The following is a 16,422-nucleotide window of genomic DNA, read 5'->3' as shown; positions in this document are numbered from 1 at the left end:
TGTAATACCTCCAGGTTATGTTTAACTAATGTAGATCAGAAACCATGGCTTAACACAGTGTGAATGTATTAATTTCTGTAAGACTCAGTTACATTTTATCAACTGAATATGGTAAAAGAACTATAATTCACGATATCCATCATTAAATTCTCAAAATTATGCCAAATAGGCAAGTTCTAGTCTTTTTTCCTCTGTCTCATGCATACATTAGTGAAGGGTCTGGGCAGTCTCAGCACTGCATTGCACAGCTGACGAATCCCTCCGCGCACACAGTAGGAAGTAGTTCCGTGTGATTTAATGTGGGAGCACCGCAGGTAAAGCACAACGTAATGGGTCGCTTTTAAGTTGGTTTCATGAAAAGAACTGTATGAGATGCTCTAAATATGTTTACATATAAATGTAGCCGCATTTAACGGCTGAATAACGGTTTTATGACGGGAGGGTTTCATTTAACGTTTTTGTTTTTAATAATGCGCATATATGGAATGCGAGAGTTACACTGACTGGCACGAAACTAGCCTTTACATTGTCAGAATCACTGGTTATGAATTTGACGCCGGTTAAAGGGACTATGTAATTGACATGGAAGTTAGTTGGGGAGAGGCGAATAGCGCGGAAGGTTTTCTCGGTTCTGAGGAGTCGTGAGGTCTCCCCGGCACATACACACGGATAGGATCCCTATGCGGCCGATGCGATGAACTGGAGAGAATGAGAAACGTGCGAATATCCACAGAAGCTTTAACGTAGTTGTATATTAACAAACGTTCGTAGTGCTGATGTTTTTAATAACACTTTTTGTCGCTTTATAAGTTTGAATACGAGATAAAGCAAGCAAGCCAGGTAGTGAACTGCTATTCGGACTGGGAACTAACGTTTAAAGGCAAATGTTCAGCCAACAACTGGAATAGGGACATAAGCGTGGCTCTACACAAAAGGACTCAGACTTGAGTGAGCGACTGTGCGGAAAGTGAGGTGAGGGGAAAGATGCCTTTTTTTCTGTTTTTCTACTTTTTAAGTTTGAATGTTGGATTATTATTGCCCGAGCGAGATCCGTGCGCGTTTACTCACAGAAATGTTTAAATGAACAAGGGACGGATGATTGGATGGTAGTCGGAGTGATGCGACCTCTCGGAGTTTAAGGGGACAATCGATAACCGTTTTCCGCTGAAACACTATTAAGAGTTGATTGGGCACTCTGTTAAGCCAAGGGCAGTTCAGTGCCTCATACTGAGTGTTTTGGACGCATCTGAAGCGCACGTTTAATTCACACTGAGCCCGACGGCAACTTCAATCAGTAGAGACACTGCTCGTGACGTCACGTGCCCTGTTCAACGCTTCGTTTTATGACACATAACGACTTTTTGTTTTAAGAGCAAATATCTTATTTTAATTTTTGACGGCGAGTTATAAAGATAATCGTTTAGACGGGATTAATTTCGTATTCGATTATGCTAGTATTTCATCTCGCCAGTGTATCTTTTGTGTCCGTTTAGATTAGAAACATTTTAGTTTGATGTTTGTGTAACGTTAGTTGTTTTGTATATTCAAAATCAAAATTCAGGCAGCATTTTGAGTTATTATTAATAAAAACAGCGAGGGGTACAGTTTGGTGATTGGCTATCACAATGGCATTCGCTTAAGAATGAAAGGCTTTGGTCATTGTTTGGTTTTGTGAAGGATGGTACGTTATCTGTTGTTCTGGAGCTGCATGTACATGTTTGTGAAGTGATGGAAGTCAGCTCTACTGTTCACTCCCGGCATCGTTCATCTTCGCCAAACAAAGACTGCTTGTCCAGCGAATGAAAGTCTCATTTACTGGCGTTGAAACACATGAAAGTTATCTAAATTCGTTAAGAGATTTAGAAACATAACACTAATGCGTATATCCCGCGCTTTGTGGTTCGATACATCGGTGAACTGCTCCACTTGCCGTCAAAACACAGCCAAGTGCATTTAAACATCACATCTTTCACTGTCTTTTCAAACTTCATTTTCGTACACAAATGTTTTAATTAATTGTGACCCTGGACCACAAAACCAGTCATAAGTAGCTTGGGTTTATTTTGTAGCAACAGCCAAAATACATTCTATGGGTCAAAACTATCGATTTTTCTTTTATGCCAAAAATCATCAGGATATTAAGTGAAGATTATTTAGACATTAAGATATTTTGTAAATTTTCTACCATAAATATATAAAAACAGAATTTTTGATTAGTAATATGCATAGCTAAGAACTTCATTTGGACAACTTTAATGGTGATTTTCTCAATATTTTGTGTTTTCTTTTCTTTTTTGCACCCTTAGATTCCAGATTTTCAAAAAGTTGTATCTCTGCCAAATATTGACCTATCCTAACAAACCATACATCAATGAAAAGCTTATTTATTCAGATCATGTATAAAAAAAGGCCCTTATGACTGGTTTTGTGGTCCAGGGTCACAATTTGTAGTATTAATTTGAGGTTAATTTTATCACCATACTGGCTGTTCAGAGAGAGAAAAGATGTGTGGGCTATATTATATGACCGCTAAAAAAATGTTACTTGAAGAAGTTGGTAAAGATTCAAAATGCAAAGATAAGATTTGTCACTACACAGCAAATTAAAAAAAAAATACTTGAGGCAACTATTTGTAGAACCACACAAAAATCTGTGTGTTGTATATATATATATATATATATATATATATATATATATATATATATATATATATATATATATATATATATATATATATATATATATATATATATATTATGATGGGTCAGTGAGAATTAATTTGTAAACAGTTTTAACATTTTTCAAAATATGTGTTGTGTTCCACAAAAGAAAGAGAAACAGATTTAGAATGACATGAAGGTGAGGAAATGATGACAGTTTCCATTTGTGGGTGAACTGTCTCTTTAAGATGCTGAAAACAAAGGCCAGTGCTGATCCCCTTGAAAACACTCTCTCTCCCCTCTAGCCATGCCATCAGTGATGGAGCGATCAGGCTCTGGTGTGCTGTCCCGAAGCAGGGCCAAAACAGTCACAAATGGGAACAGCCAGCACTCTGAGGAAGAGAGCAGTGATGAGGAACACACACATGGTACGTCTGACACATTCACACACAAACTCCAAACCACCATCTGCACCTTGATTCACTTACATGGTAGCAAAGTATCAATCTTAATTGATTAATTTAAGTGTAAAATATCAGTATATCAGTGTCTGTCTGTGTATTCTGTCAAGCATTCCTGTTGTCTTTTCCTCCTCTCCCTCCCTCCACCCACTTTTCTCACCCACTTTTCTTCCTCTGCCCTCTGTGAGGAGGCACTGCCAGTTTCTAACTCTGCCTGCCTGTGTTTTCCCCTCTTTGACTGTCCTTTTCCCTCTTGCTCTTTTAAAGCAGACAGTATGATCCGCGTTGGTGGGGACTACCAGGCACAGATCCCAGAGTTCAAATCAGGTAAAGAGGGAGAAGGGAGTTAATCCCAGAAGAGATGAATATATATCTCTGAAATCCATGCAGTTTTTACAGTCTGCATGAGCATGATAAGATAAAGGGCTGTGTGTAGGTGTTTTTGTGTGCACTCAAGTTTATGGGGAGTTGGAGAGAACACAGCTATAGTCTTGGAGTATACAGACATGTAGACAAAAACAGCAGAGAGGCATAGAGAAGTAAAAAGCAAGGTTGGAGAGGAGGTATTTGAGAGAGGTTGTTGTGTTGTGTGTCAGACATGTTTCTTCTTTGTGTTGACAGACTGTGCATCTCGCTACAGTGACAGTGACCAGAGGAGCATGCTGGTCTGGTCACCAAACAGCCAAGTGTCTGATGCCATGTGTAAGGAACAATTATTCACACATAGAAATTACTAAAAACTGCTGAGAGTCTGACTCAGGCTATTGACGAGGAGTGCTTTAGAAAAAGAAACGAAACTAGTCTTAATTTTTAAAGGGAAACCAGTATAATGTAGGGCTGTACTCACACAGTCATGATGTGATGTGATTATTTTTCTCATCTATTTTAGATACTTTCACCTGTTTTCTAGATGCAAAAATATATACATGTATATATGTGTATGTTTGTGTATGTATGTATGTATGTATGTTATGTAGATATGTGTGTGTGTGTGAAACTGAAAGTAAAATTTTGAGATTATGTTAATTTGATTAAAGTTACTGTATAATCTCTGGTAATGTAGTTTACACTTCAAGCCTAAAGTAGTTTTTATTTTTTTAATGGTTAATCTGAATTCGATTCTTTTTAAAATGGTTAATCCAGATCTGATTGATTCTTTTTGAAATGAAAAAAAAAAAATCACATTTGAATCAAATCGAAACCCACTATATCATTATTTTGAATTGATTCACAGCTTTTATTTAAAGGTATTTACATGTATTTACATTTACGTAACGTATTATAATGTTATATAATCATGGTTGTGGATTTTGTTGTGAGGTAGTTGAGTAATACCCATATACAGTGTACACTGTGACCATATCTGCCATGTTGGATTGTAAAGAAACTGCGTTTTCCATTCTCTCACTCTCAGTGGATGAATATATTCTGATGGCCAAAGAGAAGCACGGATACAACATGGAACAGGTACCATTTCGCTTAAATATGAGGCATGATGGGTAAATCCTCTAGATGGAGGCATAGATCACTGATGGAGTCCTCCTGTCTTCTGTCAACAGGCTCTTGGCATGCTTCTGTGGCACAAGCATGACGTGGAGAAGTCACTGGCTGACCTGGCTAACTTCACTCCCTTTCCTGATGAGTGGACAGTGGAAGACAAAGTTCTGTTTGAACAGGCTTTCAGCTTTCATGGCAAGAGCTTCCATCGCATCCAACAGATGGTGAGCGGGTGGGATGGAGGCAAGATGGGTTATATAAGAGTCATCTGGTGCTCTCACATCTGCTTGCAACTCCAGAAGTATAGAATCCAGTGTAGAATCACACATATATGTAGAGAGTCACAGTGTGGTCTCGCTGTCAGCACTATGAACTGGTTGTCATCCATTTCTAACATGGAAATAATTGAAAAATGTTTCAAAGCATCATGTGCTTTCATGGAAGCAAGAACATCTGAGATTTTGTACAAAGAAGTTCAAATGCTCAAAGTCACAAATTTGATACGGGACATCTTGTTCTTTTTCACTGTACATGCTTAGTCATAACCATCTGTTATTTTTATTTCTCAGCTTCCAGACAAGCTGATCTCAAGCCTGGTGAAATACTACTACTCTTGGAAGAAAACCAGAACCCGGACCAGCGTCATGGACCGTCAGGCACGCAGGCTCCTTAGCAAGAGAGAAAAGGATGAGAGGTAAAAGGAGAGCAAAAGAGAGAAAGATAGAGAGAAAAGACAATGAATCATTACAAAGTGTGTATTTTTGTTTCTGCCAGTCACGATGAGATTGAGGAAGGAGATCCAGGCAGTGACAGTGACTTTGAGATCAATGCCAGGAAAGAGGTGAGCCTATGGTGTAACATACACTAAACTCCATATTAAACTATTCAATACAGTATTATTCTTTTATTCTTTGATCGTAGTTATATTACATACAGCTTTTAACTCCATATTAATTTAGAGACTAAATGGAATATGAAAAACATCAGCAGTTAGGGACTAATGAAGGCAAAAAAGTCACATAAACACCCAATTTACTTTAAACATTTACATGAATTTTAAACTAAAATCTTAAATTTAAAAAAATAGACTGCATTTACATGACTGTGTTTACACTGCATTTGTGCTGCTTTTCAGACGGCAAAGCAGAGCTCTGGAAATGGAGGAGGAAGTGATAAAGGTTCAAGCAAGCCTGGTCTGACTCGGAAAGAGAACCAGGGTGCGCAGTACCGTCACCACCCGCTTCGCGCTCGCCGCAGGCCTCCTAAAGGCATGCATCTGGAACAGGACGACATTGTTGGTCTCTCAGCATCCACTGATTCAGGAGCTGTTAGTCTCAGACAGCTGGACACACAGTTAGTGTCCCTGAAGAGACAGGTGAAGTGCCACGCATCAAATCACAATGCTTTGGGTAGTGTTTTTAAATCGGAGAAACTTGCAAGTGAATATACGATCGAGGAGTTCGATCGAGCAAGTGTTCAAAAGGTTCGGATCAGTTTTTTGTTGTTTATATTCAGAAAGGATTTATCAAATTGAAATTTTTATTTAGAATTTAACCTTATTGATTAAATAAAAAAAAAAATCAAATAATGCTTTGAAAAATATATTTCTACAGAAATATTAAACAGCAGAGCTGTTTTCAAAATTGATTATAAATATTTCTTGAGCACCAAATCAGCATATTAAAGTGATTTTAATCATGTGACACTAAAAATTCAGCTTTGCCATTACAGAAATAAATTTTAGAGTATATGAAAATAATAGTTCAGTTTAAATGGAAATGGTAATAACATATCCCAGTATTAATGTAAAAAAGAAAGACAGACCCCAAACTCTTGATTGGAAATATAACTACACAACAATCAGCACTTAGAACATTTTTGCCTCTCTGTTTTGCTTTTAGGTCCAAAGCATCAAGCAAACCAATAGTGTGCTCAAGCACAACTTGGGTGATGGAATTGAAGGCTTAAGACCATCGGAGGTATGTTTCTACCTGCATTGCTCTGATATACAAACTACAAACATTTATCATTTACACTCCATTAAAAAACTGGCATACATGTAGAAGTTAAAAAAGAAAGACATTATGAAATCCATGTAATGTATTTTGACAGTTTGAATGTACAGGTTTAGTTTCTGAGATACTGATAAGGCCTAATTACATAATATTTTTAAAGTACACATTTTTTTTCTCTAAGAGTTTGCCAAACCTGTAAATAGATTCTGGGCAAAATGCCAATGTTCTGCTACATGATCATTTTACTCCCTGTGCTGCATTTCCATCAGCCCACCCAAAAAATCAACTCTCGCTGGACAACGGAGGAGCATCTCCTGACTGTTCAAGGTGAGCTGGATTATTGTCTCTCAGTTCCTATGATCCCTGAATATACATGTAGCATTTAACACTAATGGTTTTAATTTTGAGTTTTCAGTGTTTAGACAAAATAGCATAGAACGTCAGCAGCTATTTATTGGTTATCAAGCAGCGCTGTAACATCATGCATCCCTGGTTAAAGCTTGTATATAAAAAAAACCCAATGCTTCTGTAATGCCAGGTTTGAGATCAGAGAAGACCTTCGCAAAACTAAAGAAGCCAAAAAGATCACTTCTTTACATCAAGATGATATTAAATAGAGGATACTCTAAACTATTCAATTAACCAATGAGTTAACATAAAATGTATGGTACAACTAATATCTGTCCTAAAAATATGGTTTCAAGCTAAATTAGTGAGTACCTAGTCACCAGTATGCAACTTTTTATGAGGGTGGGAAATTGTTCTAACCTTGCAGTGATTCAATTTAGCATGAAATCAAAATGGAGAATTCTTATTACAGTATTTATCATCAATTATTTATCTTTGCACAGTTTCCGGTTCATGCTGATTTGACCAAAAGTCATAATGCATGTGTATTCAGAGCAACACAAAAGGAATTCCTATCACGTACCTTGTTGCAAAGCAAGATACTACATACTGAAGTAATAAAAGTATTATTCTGCTTGATTACTTTTGTTTAATTTTAAGCATTGCTGAGAAGTTTTATCATTTTTTCATCCACATTCTCTCCAGCCATCAGGCGATACGGTAAAGACTTTGCAGCCATAGCGGACGTGATTGGCAACAAGACGGTGGCGCAGATCAGCTCATTCTTCGTCAGCTATCGAAGACGCTTCAATCTTGAGGAGGTGCTACGTGAATGGCAGGCAGAACAGGAAGTGGTGCAAGGGGGCAGTGGGAGGGCCGTGAACATGGAGCTGAACGGGTCGTCAGGAGCGGAAGATGATGAGGTGAGAGAGAATGAGGAAAAAGACTATTTGAATTTGTCAAGGCTTTTGAATAGGACATGTTCCAGCAGGCAGGGCTTATTCATCTTAGAGATAAAGAACAGTTAACAACAACGGAGGAATTCATTTTCTTTTTTCCATCTTTCTTTGTTGTTACAGGTGCAGATGGATGGCGTCTCTCCGCCTCTTTCTGACAGTCCACTGCCCTCTTCTGATGTTAGTGTGGCTGGGAACCCCAACTCTGCCCAGTCCTCCCCACCCCTCACTCAGCCTCCACCCTTACTGCGCCCTGCACCCCCCTCAGCACCCCCTAGCCTGCTGCGGCAGCCTCCCCCGCTGCAGACACGACCTCTACAAAACCGGACGCCCCACAATCACCCTCCCCCTCCTCCTCCGCTCATCAGACCCGCAGTGGCATCCTCGCTCCACCAGGGGGCACTGAGGAACCCTCTTAGTTCCTCCTCTGCAGGACAGCTGCCACCCTCACTAGTGGGGCTAAAGGTGGAATCCCCCCAGTCACACTGATCGCCATGTAGTATTTGCCCTTTTATAACGGTTTAAGACACCCAAATAGTCATTTAACAGAGAATTTGTTTTTAAATTGCTATAAAAGGGCAATGTGTAGTAATGCCTCTCAAACATAGGAGAAAAAACCCCCCGAGGTGAACTGGAAGCAAAGCTGGAAATGCACCAAAACACATATTTAGCAAGTCAGGAAGGATTAAACTATACAGTGTGATCCGCTTCTCCACTACAGGACCAAGGAGAACCCTCCATAAAATAAACCATAGTCTTGCCAAAAAACCAAACCCTGCTGCCCCACAAACCCATCTGTCCTCAGGTTCTACAGCTTTACCTCGTGAACAGTCTCAAGCACAACAGCTTCCACTGTAACTACAGCTATCTGTGAATCACCTTCTGCAATAGATGCTCAGCGGAAGTTGGAAGTTTAACCAAAATTGTGGGGTAAAAACCTTATACACTGGAATTAAAAACTGCCACGAAACAGACTCATGTGAGTTCCTTCCACAATCGCTTTGGCAACAGCTGCATATCATCTAGTGTGCATGACTACAGGCACTAGTGAGTGTTCTGAAGTGCACCTGGTGTCAGGATACTGTGTATACTCACTCTCCCATTGAAGAGCCATGCTGATAGAGTCATACTAGGTGAAGCGGTTTTGTTGTTTGTATAATTAGGTCTTTAAGATATTGTTAGGTAGTGAAGTTATGTAGTACTAGTTAATATTGACTAAGCACTAAGTGATGCAAAATACTTGATTTTTTTGTTGCAACTCTGGAATACACTGATTTCATATCGCTCTTAAAGGCACAGACACAGAGGCATCAAAACACTAAAGATGATTCCCGAGGAAGCTCGTGCAAGAGTTCTCGTTTCTTCCAAAATGTTGTATGTATGTGAGAACTGTTTACATGTGAACTGGATTTGCTTGTGACTATTTTTGTTTTAGATTTTTTTTTTCAAAATAAAGTGAAAATGACCAAATGATTTTGTTGTTAATCTGCAGGTATTTTAATATGCAAGACGTTACTTTATCAGTAGGCAATATACCCCAACCATGATGGTAGCTGAATGAACTCAAGTTTCAAAACCAAAGCAGTGCACTCAGGCTTTGTTGGTACTCTGAGGATGATCATCGATTCTATTGGATATAGATAATCTATTAGAATAGATAAACAATTTAAACTAATTTACACGAAAAGAGAAAGCTGTCCATGAAAGAGGAAAACTAAAAGAACATCTTGCCAAATCAGTGCAAGTGAAAGTTACTATTACTGTATATAGTTCATAATATAATATACCATGAAAGTGGCTTGGCGAAAAATAAATTTAAACTTAACCTAGCTAGCCAGCTAAACCGGCTTCATGTATAGACCCCAGGTGTCAAATTACACATTTTTTTCGAAAGTCCAACACCCATGACATCTATAGCTCTAACAGTACGAAATAAAAATCTAATCTGCCAATTAAAAAAAAAAAAAATAAATAAATATATATATATATATATATATATATATAGGCCTATATAAACTTTGTTTTCAAGAATCCCAGACGTATTTTCGGCTTACATGTGTGTGAACGGACTCGTACTGGACAGTCATTCAGAGCGAGTAAACCACTTTGGTTTAGGGACACTCGTGTTTTGTGTTTGTTGAGAGTGTCAGGGGTGATTTTAGTAACTTTAAGACTTTGAGATACGAGATGCCTGTCAGGTTTTCAGCTGCAGTCACCGTGTTCATCCGTAGTTTTGTGGTTTGAGCGCGACTCAAACTTTCAGGCTCTTCTACTCCGACATTGTTATACATAAAAGCCGCTGATGGTAAATTAAGATTTGAGGGATATAAACGCCCTCGTGTGTCACCTAAGATGTAACTTTCCAAAGTAATAATAATTGTCGCCATATTAAATATATTTTTATATAATTATCACTGTGGTTATGATACTCACACGACAAGCTTGAGAACCAAAAAAATGGGTCTGGCATCACTTCGTTGATCCACTGGCGAATGATGTATTTAAGGGGAAAGTTTGAGACTCACGTCTGTTATTAAAAGCGGTTGTCAATTCCAAACACATGCACTCAAAAACAAGTTTGTATTCATATTACCCTCCCGCCGTGTTAATACAATAGATCCTCCGTTTGTGTTAATTAATCACTTGGTCATTTTACAATTTGCAGTTTTTTTGTTTTTTTTTACCGACTGTTCATTTTTGGCAAATTACATAGAAACCGATGGGGTGTTCGTCCGCTGACCCCTAATATCATGGTAGACAAAATTTGTACAGCTTTTCCTAAACACATCTTGACATTCATGACCCAAATGAGGAAAATGTCACACTTCAACAATGCGCAAACACTTCATCCATTTTTAAAGCGGTTTAAATGTGGGTCAAATGCCACAAAAGTAAGGGTTAAGTAAATAAAATGTAATTTCTAGATAATTCCTAGATAATATTTACATTTCTTAAGGTTTAAGTACTGCACCTATATAAAAACTTTTTTTTAATACATAGCTTTCTTCATAATAGTCAACCTTAATATGTTCCTCATACAGTATAAATGGTTCATTCTAAATTGAAATATATAGCTGCTTTTATAGTTTAGGTTAGGTTCATTGTACATGGGAATCTTGTTTAGGACAACATATAAATTAACTCAAATTCATCTTGAATAGGACACAATTGTTACTATATGTCAATTACAAACAAGTATATCAAGAGCTTAGATTAGTAATCAAACATATCTTCAGAGATGCCCCAAATAGGTATTAAATGTCAGAACATACTGCATCAGTTTTAATACAGTCAGCTTGAATTTAATTGTTTTATTACTATTATTGATCATAATCATCTTTGCACAAAAACAAAACAAAAACATTTGGTGTATTTTTATGCGAATGCCCCTAACCCACCAGCAAAGAGTCTGACACAAATAATAAGATTACAGCAACGAAAAACTTGTGTGAATAAAAATAATCAACCCTGAAGAAAAAATAAACAATACTTAAGATAATTGGATCCCCAGCACCTTGAACAAATGATCATTTGTGAGAACAGCAAAGTACGACAAAAAAAAAAAAAAAAAAGATAATCATTATTTTCTATGAAGATATAAAACACACATGTGCACAGCTGTCCCTCAAACTGGTGACAGACTTTTTAAGGAGATCTGATCCCAACGCTCTTCCTCTTTACACGACAACAGAGGTGCCGTGCACCCGATGTCAACTGTACAGCTCAGGAGAAATGGATGGAAACTCTAGCTCATAGTCAGTGTACCTCTTTGCTCTCTCTTTGATGCAGACACATCTGCAGGTTGGTTCCCATCTGCTCGAATTACTGATCTGCTTGTGTGAGAATGACATCCGAACTGATTTCAATAGTGAAAATGATGATGCCAACAAAATATTGAAATTAACAGAACGCCAATATTTGACTCTTCATGGCAGGTACTTATTGTCTCAAGGCTATGTATTAATAGTCTCTGCATTGAATAGGAAACTAAGCAAGCCTTTTGGTTATTCAGATATAACACTCCATCATCTCTCACAAACACACATACACATTCAATCACAACACCTTTTCATACAGAGTGTACCACCAAATGCATAACGCCAAAAAGCAACCCTCAGACGAAACCGAGGTGGAAAGTTCTTGGCTTGAACCATGAAAGGTGTTGGATGCAGAGAAGAAGAGCTCGACATCAGTTCCTTAGTCACGAAAATGGCATGGGAATGATTAGTTGCAAAGATTGAGTCCTTTTCCAGTGACTTTTTGTGTTGTTTTAAGTGTGAGGAGAGTACTTGCTGCCCCATAATCCTTTGCGTCAAAGCGGGGCGAGAGTGTGAAAGGTTCAGTGGGAGTCATGTGGTGCTTTTTCAGACATTCTTTATACAAAGGCATAGCACGATCAATAACACGAGACCACAAAAGAAAAAAAAAAAGAATTTGTTTTTCCTAGGAATAATATTAAAACATAATAATTGGTAAATACAATAATGAAACATTTCATTTCTATAAGAAAATAAAAAGGCAACAGAAATTCACCCATTCCAGTGCAGCAAATCTAAACCCAGCCGATTAATAATTAAAATCACCTTTACCAGAATTTACAGTCCTCTCAGTATTGATCAAGTTCTGGCCCTTACTGAACAATGGTGAGGCCTAACCCTGACAATAGAAGAAATAAACAGAGAGAGAGAGAGAGTGTGTGTTTGTGTGTCTTAAGGGGGCACAAACTTCTGTCCTAAAGTCCCCATCTCCACCCTGTGAATACTTTAGGGCCACCCCTCTTACAAGTTTGGCGTGTTAAGCTCTATCTGTTTCAATAGGCAATAGGTGCGTTTGTGTGCAAGTGTACAAATAGAACGAAATGAATTCAAAATTCATTTGTCGCCTTTCTGAATTGAACATGTTCAGGACAATGAACCAAGAATCTGCTGAGATTACTCTTCCAAAACTCCTCAATGAGCAGGAATGAAGGGCCAGTGTGCTACTTTTTTCCCCCGTTTGTATGAATCTGATCTTATATCTCTCTCTGTACCTAGCTATACCAGCAGGTTGTGTTTGAGCAATACGATCCTCACTCATTCCTGTTCAGAGACTCTAATTTGCTACTTTTTCCACTTTTATCATCTCTTTCTCCTCTCACAGTTTCAGCTCGTTGGCGATTTTGGAGGCGATGTTTTTGAAGGCAATAGACTGCCCGGATATCCTCTTGAAGCGCACGCCGTTAAGCGAGAGGCGGGGCAGCTTGCACACCTCCATCTCCCATTGGACGAAGTCGTCGCTGGCGGGGTTACCAGCCATGCACAGCAGCATGTAGTACTCGCGCAGCTCATACTCGCAGCTGTTGGCGTCAAGAACTTTCCGAATCTCCTTCATCATATCGCCAGGCTCCATGGAAGACGTGGTCTTCATGCTCCAGGTGAAGCGGAGTGAGCGAGGCTTCACCTGTTCTTTAACTGAGGACACGGGAGCGGCCAGAGGAGTCCCGTCCCCAGGGGGCGAGGAGGAATCTTTGTTTTCGTCTTCCGGCCCTACGCTGGTCTTCTCCGATTTCTCTGCGCTGCTGAGCATAGATCTGTAGAGACAGGGATGGAGAGAAAAGGATGGAAGTGGGGAAGGTTGAGAGAATGTCGGTAGGGGGTGAACGAGGACAGAAAGGAAGGAACAAGAGAACAAAGAGGATGTGGGAAGGTGCGTGGGAGAAAAGTGAGAAATCGTTGAGAGACAAAAAAAGAGGGTTGAGGGAAATTGAGGGTGTTGAAGAAAGAGAGAGAAAGGATGAGGCAGTGGACATGGTTGGAGAGAGACATACGGCAATAAACAACTGGAAACATTGCAGAGGAAAGCATACATGCATCTGTTTGTGTGCAAATTGATGTGGCACAAACACATGGAACAGTGAAAGGCTTCTGCTTCAAGTGAACACCTTTCATTTAGGCATTCTTGTATCTCTCGTGCTAAGGATGTGAAGTCACACCTCGCATGCTTAAAGTAGAACGTTTTTTTGACTCTTGAGTGATTATGACAGTTGTGGGAAGCCTGAGCCTGTTTAGCTTCACGTTGAGCCTTTAAAAAGCTGTAAATCTCCCTCTCATAAGAAGACTACATATGATTCAGTTTGTTCAAATGACTTAATGTTGTTAGTGCAGGTCCGAATTGAGGAAGATGTGTTCACAGAATTAAATATTTGATTATTATAAGCAGTCCCCAAGCAGAAAACTTTTTAACTGTGCATGTGTTTGCCATGTAGAAATGGAGAGACAGGCAGTAATCTGAAATGTATTCATTGTAAACAAATTTAAGACACAAATTATGAATCAATTAAAAATCAAAACACATCCCAGGTACTCCCACACATGATCATCCACGCTGCGATTAATCCTCCAATTAAATCCCACCGGGTAACTACTAATATTTGTTAAAAACCAATTATCAAGCATTTAAAAGCCCCTTTTCTGCCCAATTACACCTCCTAAAGATCTACTGATTAGGTCTGATGAAGAAATCCTCATGTTTTGTTCTCACCTGGTCCCCTCCTCTTGACCCTCTCCCTCATAGGGGCTCCTCGAAAAAAATTCAAGAGTTTAGTCTTAGTCCGAGTTCTAGTGCAACTCATGCAGTACAGTGATCAGGAAGGACAAGGACTGTCTAGCACCACATGAAGTTATGAAATCATCTCCAGAACCACCACACTCCACTGATTCACTTGTTCATTCCTATTTGAAAACTCATTTCAATGCTACTTATGCAGTGTATCGCCTGTAGCCTCCTGCCCACAAAAGAGTTACAGCAGTGAAGTTATACAATCAATACAACAGCTCAGTACCCTGTGTGATATTGCTATGATATATATATATATATATATTTACAAAAAAAAATTGCACACTCAACGCAGTTACTGAGCTGATCTACTGTATGCAACTGGAAGTGTGCATGTGTAATGCCAATGAACAGATGAATCAGATGAATCTAGACTGCTTCAATAACATGAAGTGGGGTGGAATGATGCAGGTCTGTCCAAGACGCTCTTAAGGATTCTACAGAGCCCCATCACCATGGTAACTACTGCATCCAACAGTCACCTGCCCCTGTAGTCTGTCTGACCGAGCACACAAGCTTCCCGAACATACCACCAGACACACAAACAGACAAACAAGCCCTTAGCAAACTGACAATACCGTCAGAGCCCTTATGCTAAGAGTCACATTAAAAAAAACACCACACTGAAGACAGAAACACACCAACTCAGTCACGTGGTTAGACAGTGAGACAATGAAAGAAACAGCACAGGACTTTGTTAGCACGTCATACGGAATGGTTAAAAATAGAGCAAAGCAGCATTTGAGTTGTTTATGCACTGAAAGAAACACGAGCCATTACATTTGACGAGTCCTGCAAAGAACAGTTGGTCACCAACAGACATGAGTCACGTAAAATACAGTCTTCAGGTTTGACCACCAGAGGGCGCAAAGACATACATTTCCTTTAATAAACTGCTCGCTTATGCCCTCTGCTGGTCTCTAAAACGATATAAGCACCTCGCATCCCTTTAGTTACTAAAACATGAACACAGGTTATCAACATAATCATGTCAGTGGAAGAAAATGTCTTTGTTAATTCAAACTCCATGTTTTTGTGCCAGTGGCCCAAGTGGTTAGTAACTTCAGACAGATGGTAATGTCCATTCACCAGGTGCCTGTGTGTGTGTGTGTGTGTGTGAGTGAGTGGGTGAGTCATCAGTCAAACAGATTCTGACAATGGCGCATAAACAGAGTGAGGGAGAGAAAAGTGTGATGGGAAAAGTTTGGTTTTAGGTGTTTGAGCAGGACAAAGCCTGATAGCTGGCCGGTCTCAGCTTCAGAAGCTGTTGTCATTATTAATGAGCAAGTGAAAGAAAGAGAGATGAAATGCTTCTGAAGACGTTCAGCTGTTCAGATAACCATTCTTGATCCATCAGTCTTTGTCACCCTTTAACCTTTTTCCTTTTACATTTCCAGCTCAAAAAATATCTGATATTAACATTTACATTTACAATGGCAGACTGCCTTTAGCATAACAACATACTTTCTAGAAGTGACATTTACATGATCATAATTAATATTAATTGTTAACGGTATTTTGTTTCCCATTTTTTGCTCAGCTATTCAAGCAATGACTTCCTCTTTGAGCCAAAATGAGGAAGACATGGTGTAAATGACCTCTTCCAAAAACAATTGCAACATACACTAGCGTTCAAAAGTTTCTTATGCTCACCAAGGCTGGATTTATTTAATCAAAATACAGTAATATTATTACAATGTTTTCTATTAGAATAAACTTTAAAATGTAATTTATTCCTGTGATGGCAAAGCTGAATTTTTAGCAGCCATAGCAGCCATAACTCCAGGCTTCAGTTTCACATGATGCTTTAGAAGTCATTCTAATATGCTGATTTGGTGCTCAAGAAACATTTATGGTAACAGTGAATTTTTTTTTTTTTTACACAGGGTAA

General features: G+C 38.9%; 2 protein-coding genes across 11 annotated transcripts in view; one reads left to right on the top strand and one right to left on the bottom strand.

Annotated features, from left to right (window-relative positions):
• Positions 1-294: 294 nt before the first annotated feature.
• Positions 295-9,407, top strand: rcor2 (REST corepressor 2). Of its 3 annotated transcripts, none has more exons than XM_059528629.1 (13): positions 295-314; positions 2,966-3,088; positions 3,389-3,448; positions 3,743-3,823; positions 4,536-4,588; positions 4,681-4,842; positions 5,188-5,312; positions 5,393-5,459; positions 5,754-5,993; positions 6,520-6,597; positions 6,903-6,960; positions 7,687-7,904; positions 8,061-9,407. In XM_059528629.1, the coding sequence occupies exons 2-13, from the start codon at positions 2,968-2,970 to the stop codon at positions 8,424-8,426; spliced, it is 1,629 nt and encodes a 542-aa protein (XP_059384612.1). In that variant the 5' UTR covers positions 295-314; positions 2,966-2,967; the 3' UTR covers positions 8,427-9,407. The 3 variants fall into 3 exon arrangements, with proteins under 3 accessions (XP_059384612.1, XP_059384616.1, XP_059384606.1); XM_059528633.1 differs by lacking the exon at positions 295-314 and adding an exon at positions 612-972 and having other exon boundaries at positions 3,392-3,448; XM_059528623.1 differs by lacking the exon at positions 295-314 and adding an exon at positions 614-972.
• Positions 9,408-11,213: 1,806 nt separating this feature from the next.
• Positions 11,214-16,422, bottom strand: part of mark2b (MAP/microtubule affinity-regulating kinase 2b) — a 48,709-nt gene continuing 43,500 nt past the window's right edge. For 4 of the 8 annotated variants that reach the window (XM_059528617.1, XM_059528565.1, XM_059528586.1 and 1 more), the window contains 2 exons: positions 14,457-14,495; positions 11,214-13,506 (listed from right to left, as the gene is read on the bottom strand). In XM_059528617.1, the coding sequence (XP_059384600.1) occupies positions 13,071-13,506; positions 14,457-14,495 (475 nt within the window). In that variant the 3' untranslated portion in view covers positions 11,214-13,070. The remainder of the gene's footprint in view (positions 13,507-14,456; positions 14,496-16,422) is intronic. The other 4 variants (XM_059528572.1, XM_059528594.1, XM_059528603.1 and 1 more) reach the window with 2 other exon arrangements.

Source organism: Carassius carassius, chromosome 3 (genome assembly GCF_963082965.1).
Source record: "Carassius carassius chromosome 3, fCarCar2.1, whole genome shotgun sequence".
NCBI lineage: Eukaryota > Metazoa > Chordata > Actinopteri > Cypriniformes > Cyprinidae > Carassius > Carassius carassius.
The sequence above is the reverse complement of the archived record's forward strand: the minus strand, read 5'-3'. Positions and strand labels throughout refer to the sequence as shown.

Excerpts from the sequence above, each read along its gene's own strand:
- rcor2 (XM_059528629.1), top strand. The coding sequence starts at position 2,968 with ATGCCATCAGTGATGGAGCGATCAGGCTCTGGTGTGCTGTCCCGAAGC. Across the intron at positions 4,843-5,187 it reads TCCATCGCATCCAACAGATG|CTTCCAGACAAGCTGATCTC; the intron begins GTGAGCGGGTGG and ends TTTATTTCTCAG. Across the intron at positions 6,961-7,686 it reads GCATCTCCTGACTGTTCAAG|CCATCAGGCGATACGGTAAA; the intron begins GTGAGCTGGATT and ends CATTCTCTCCAG.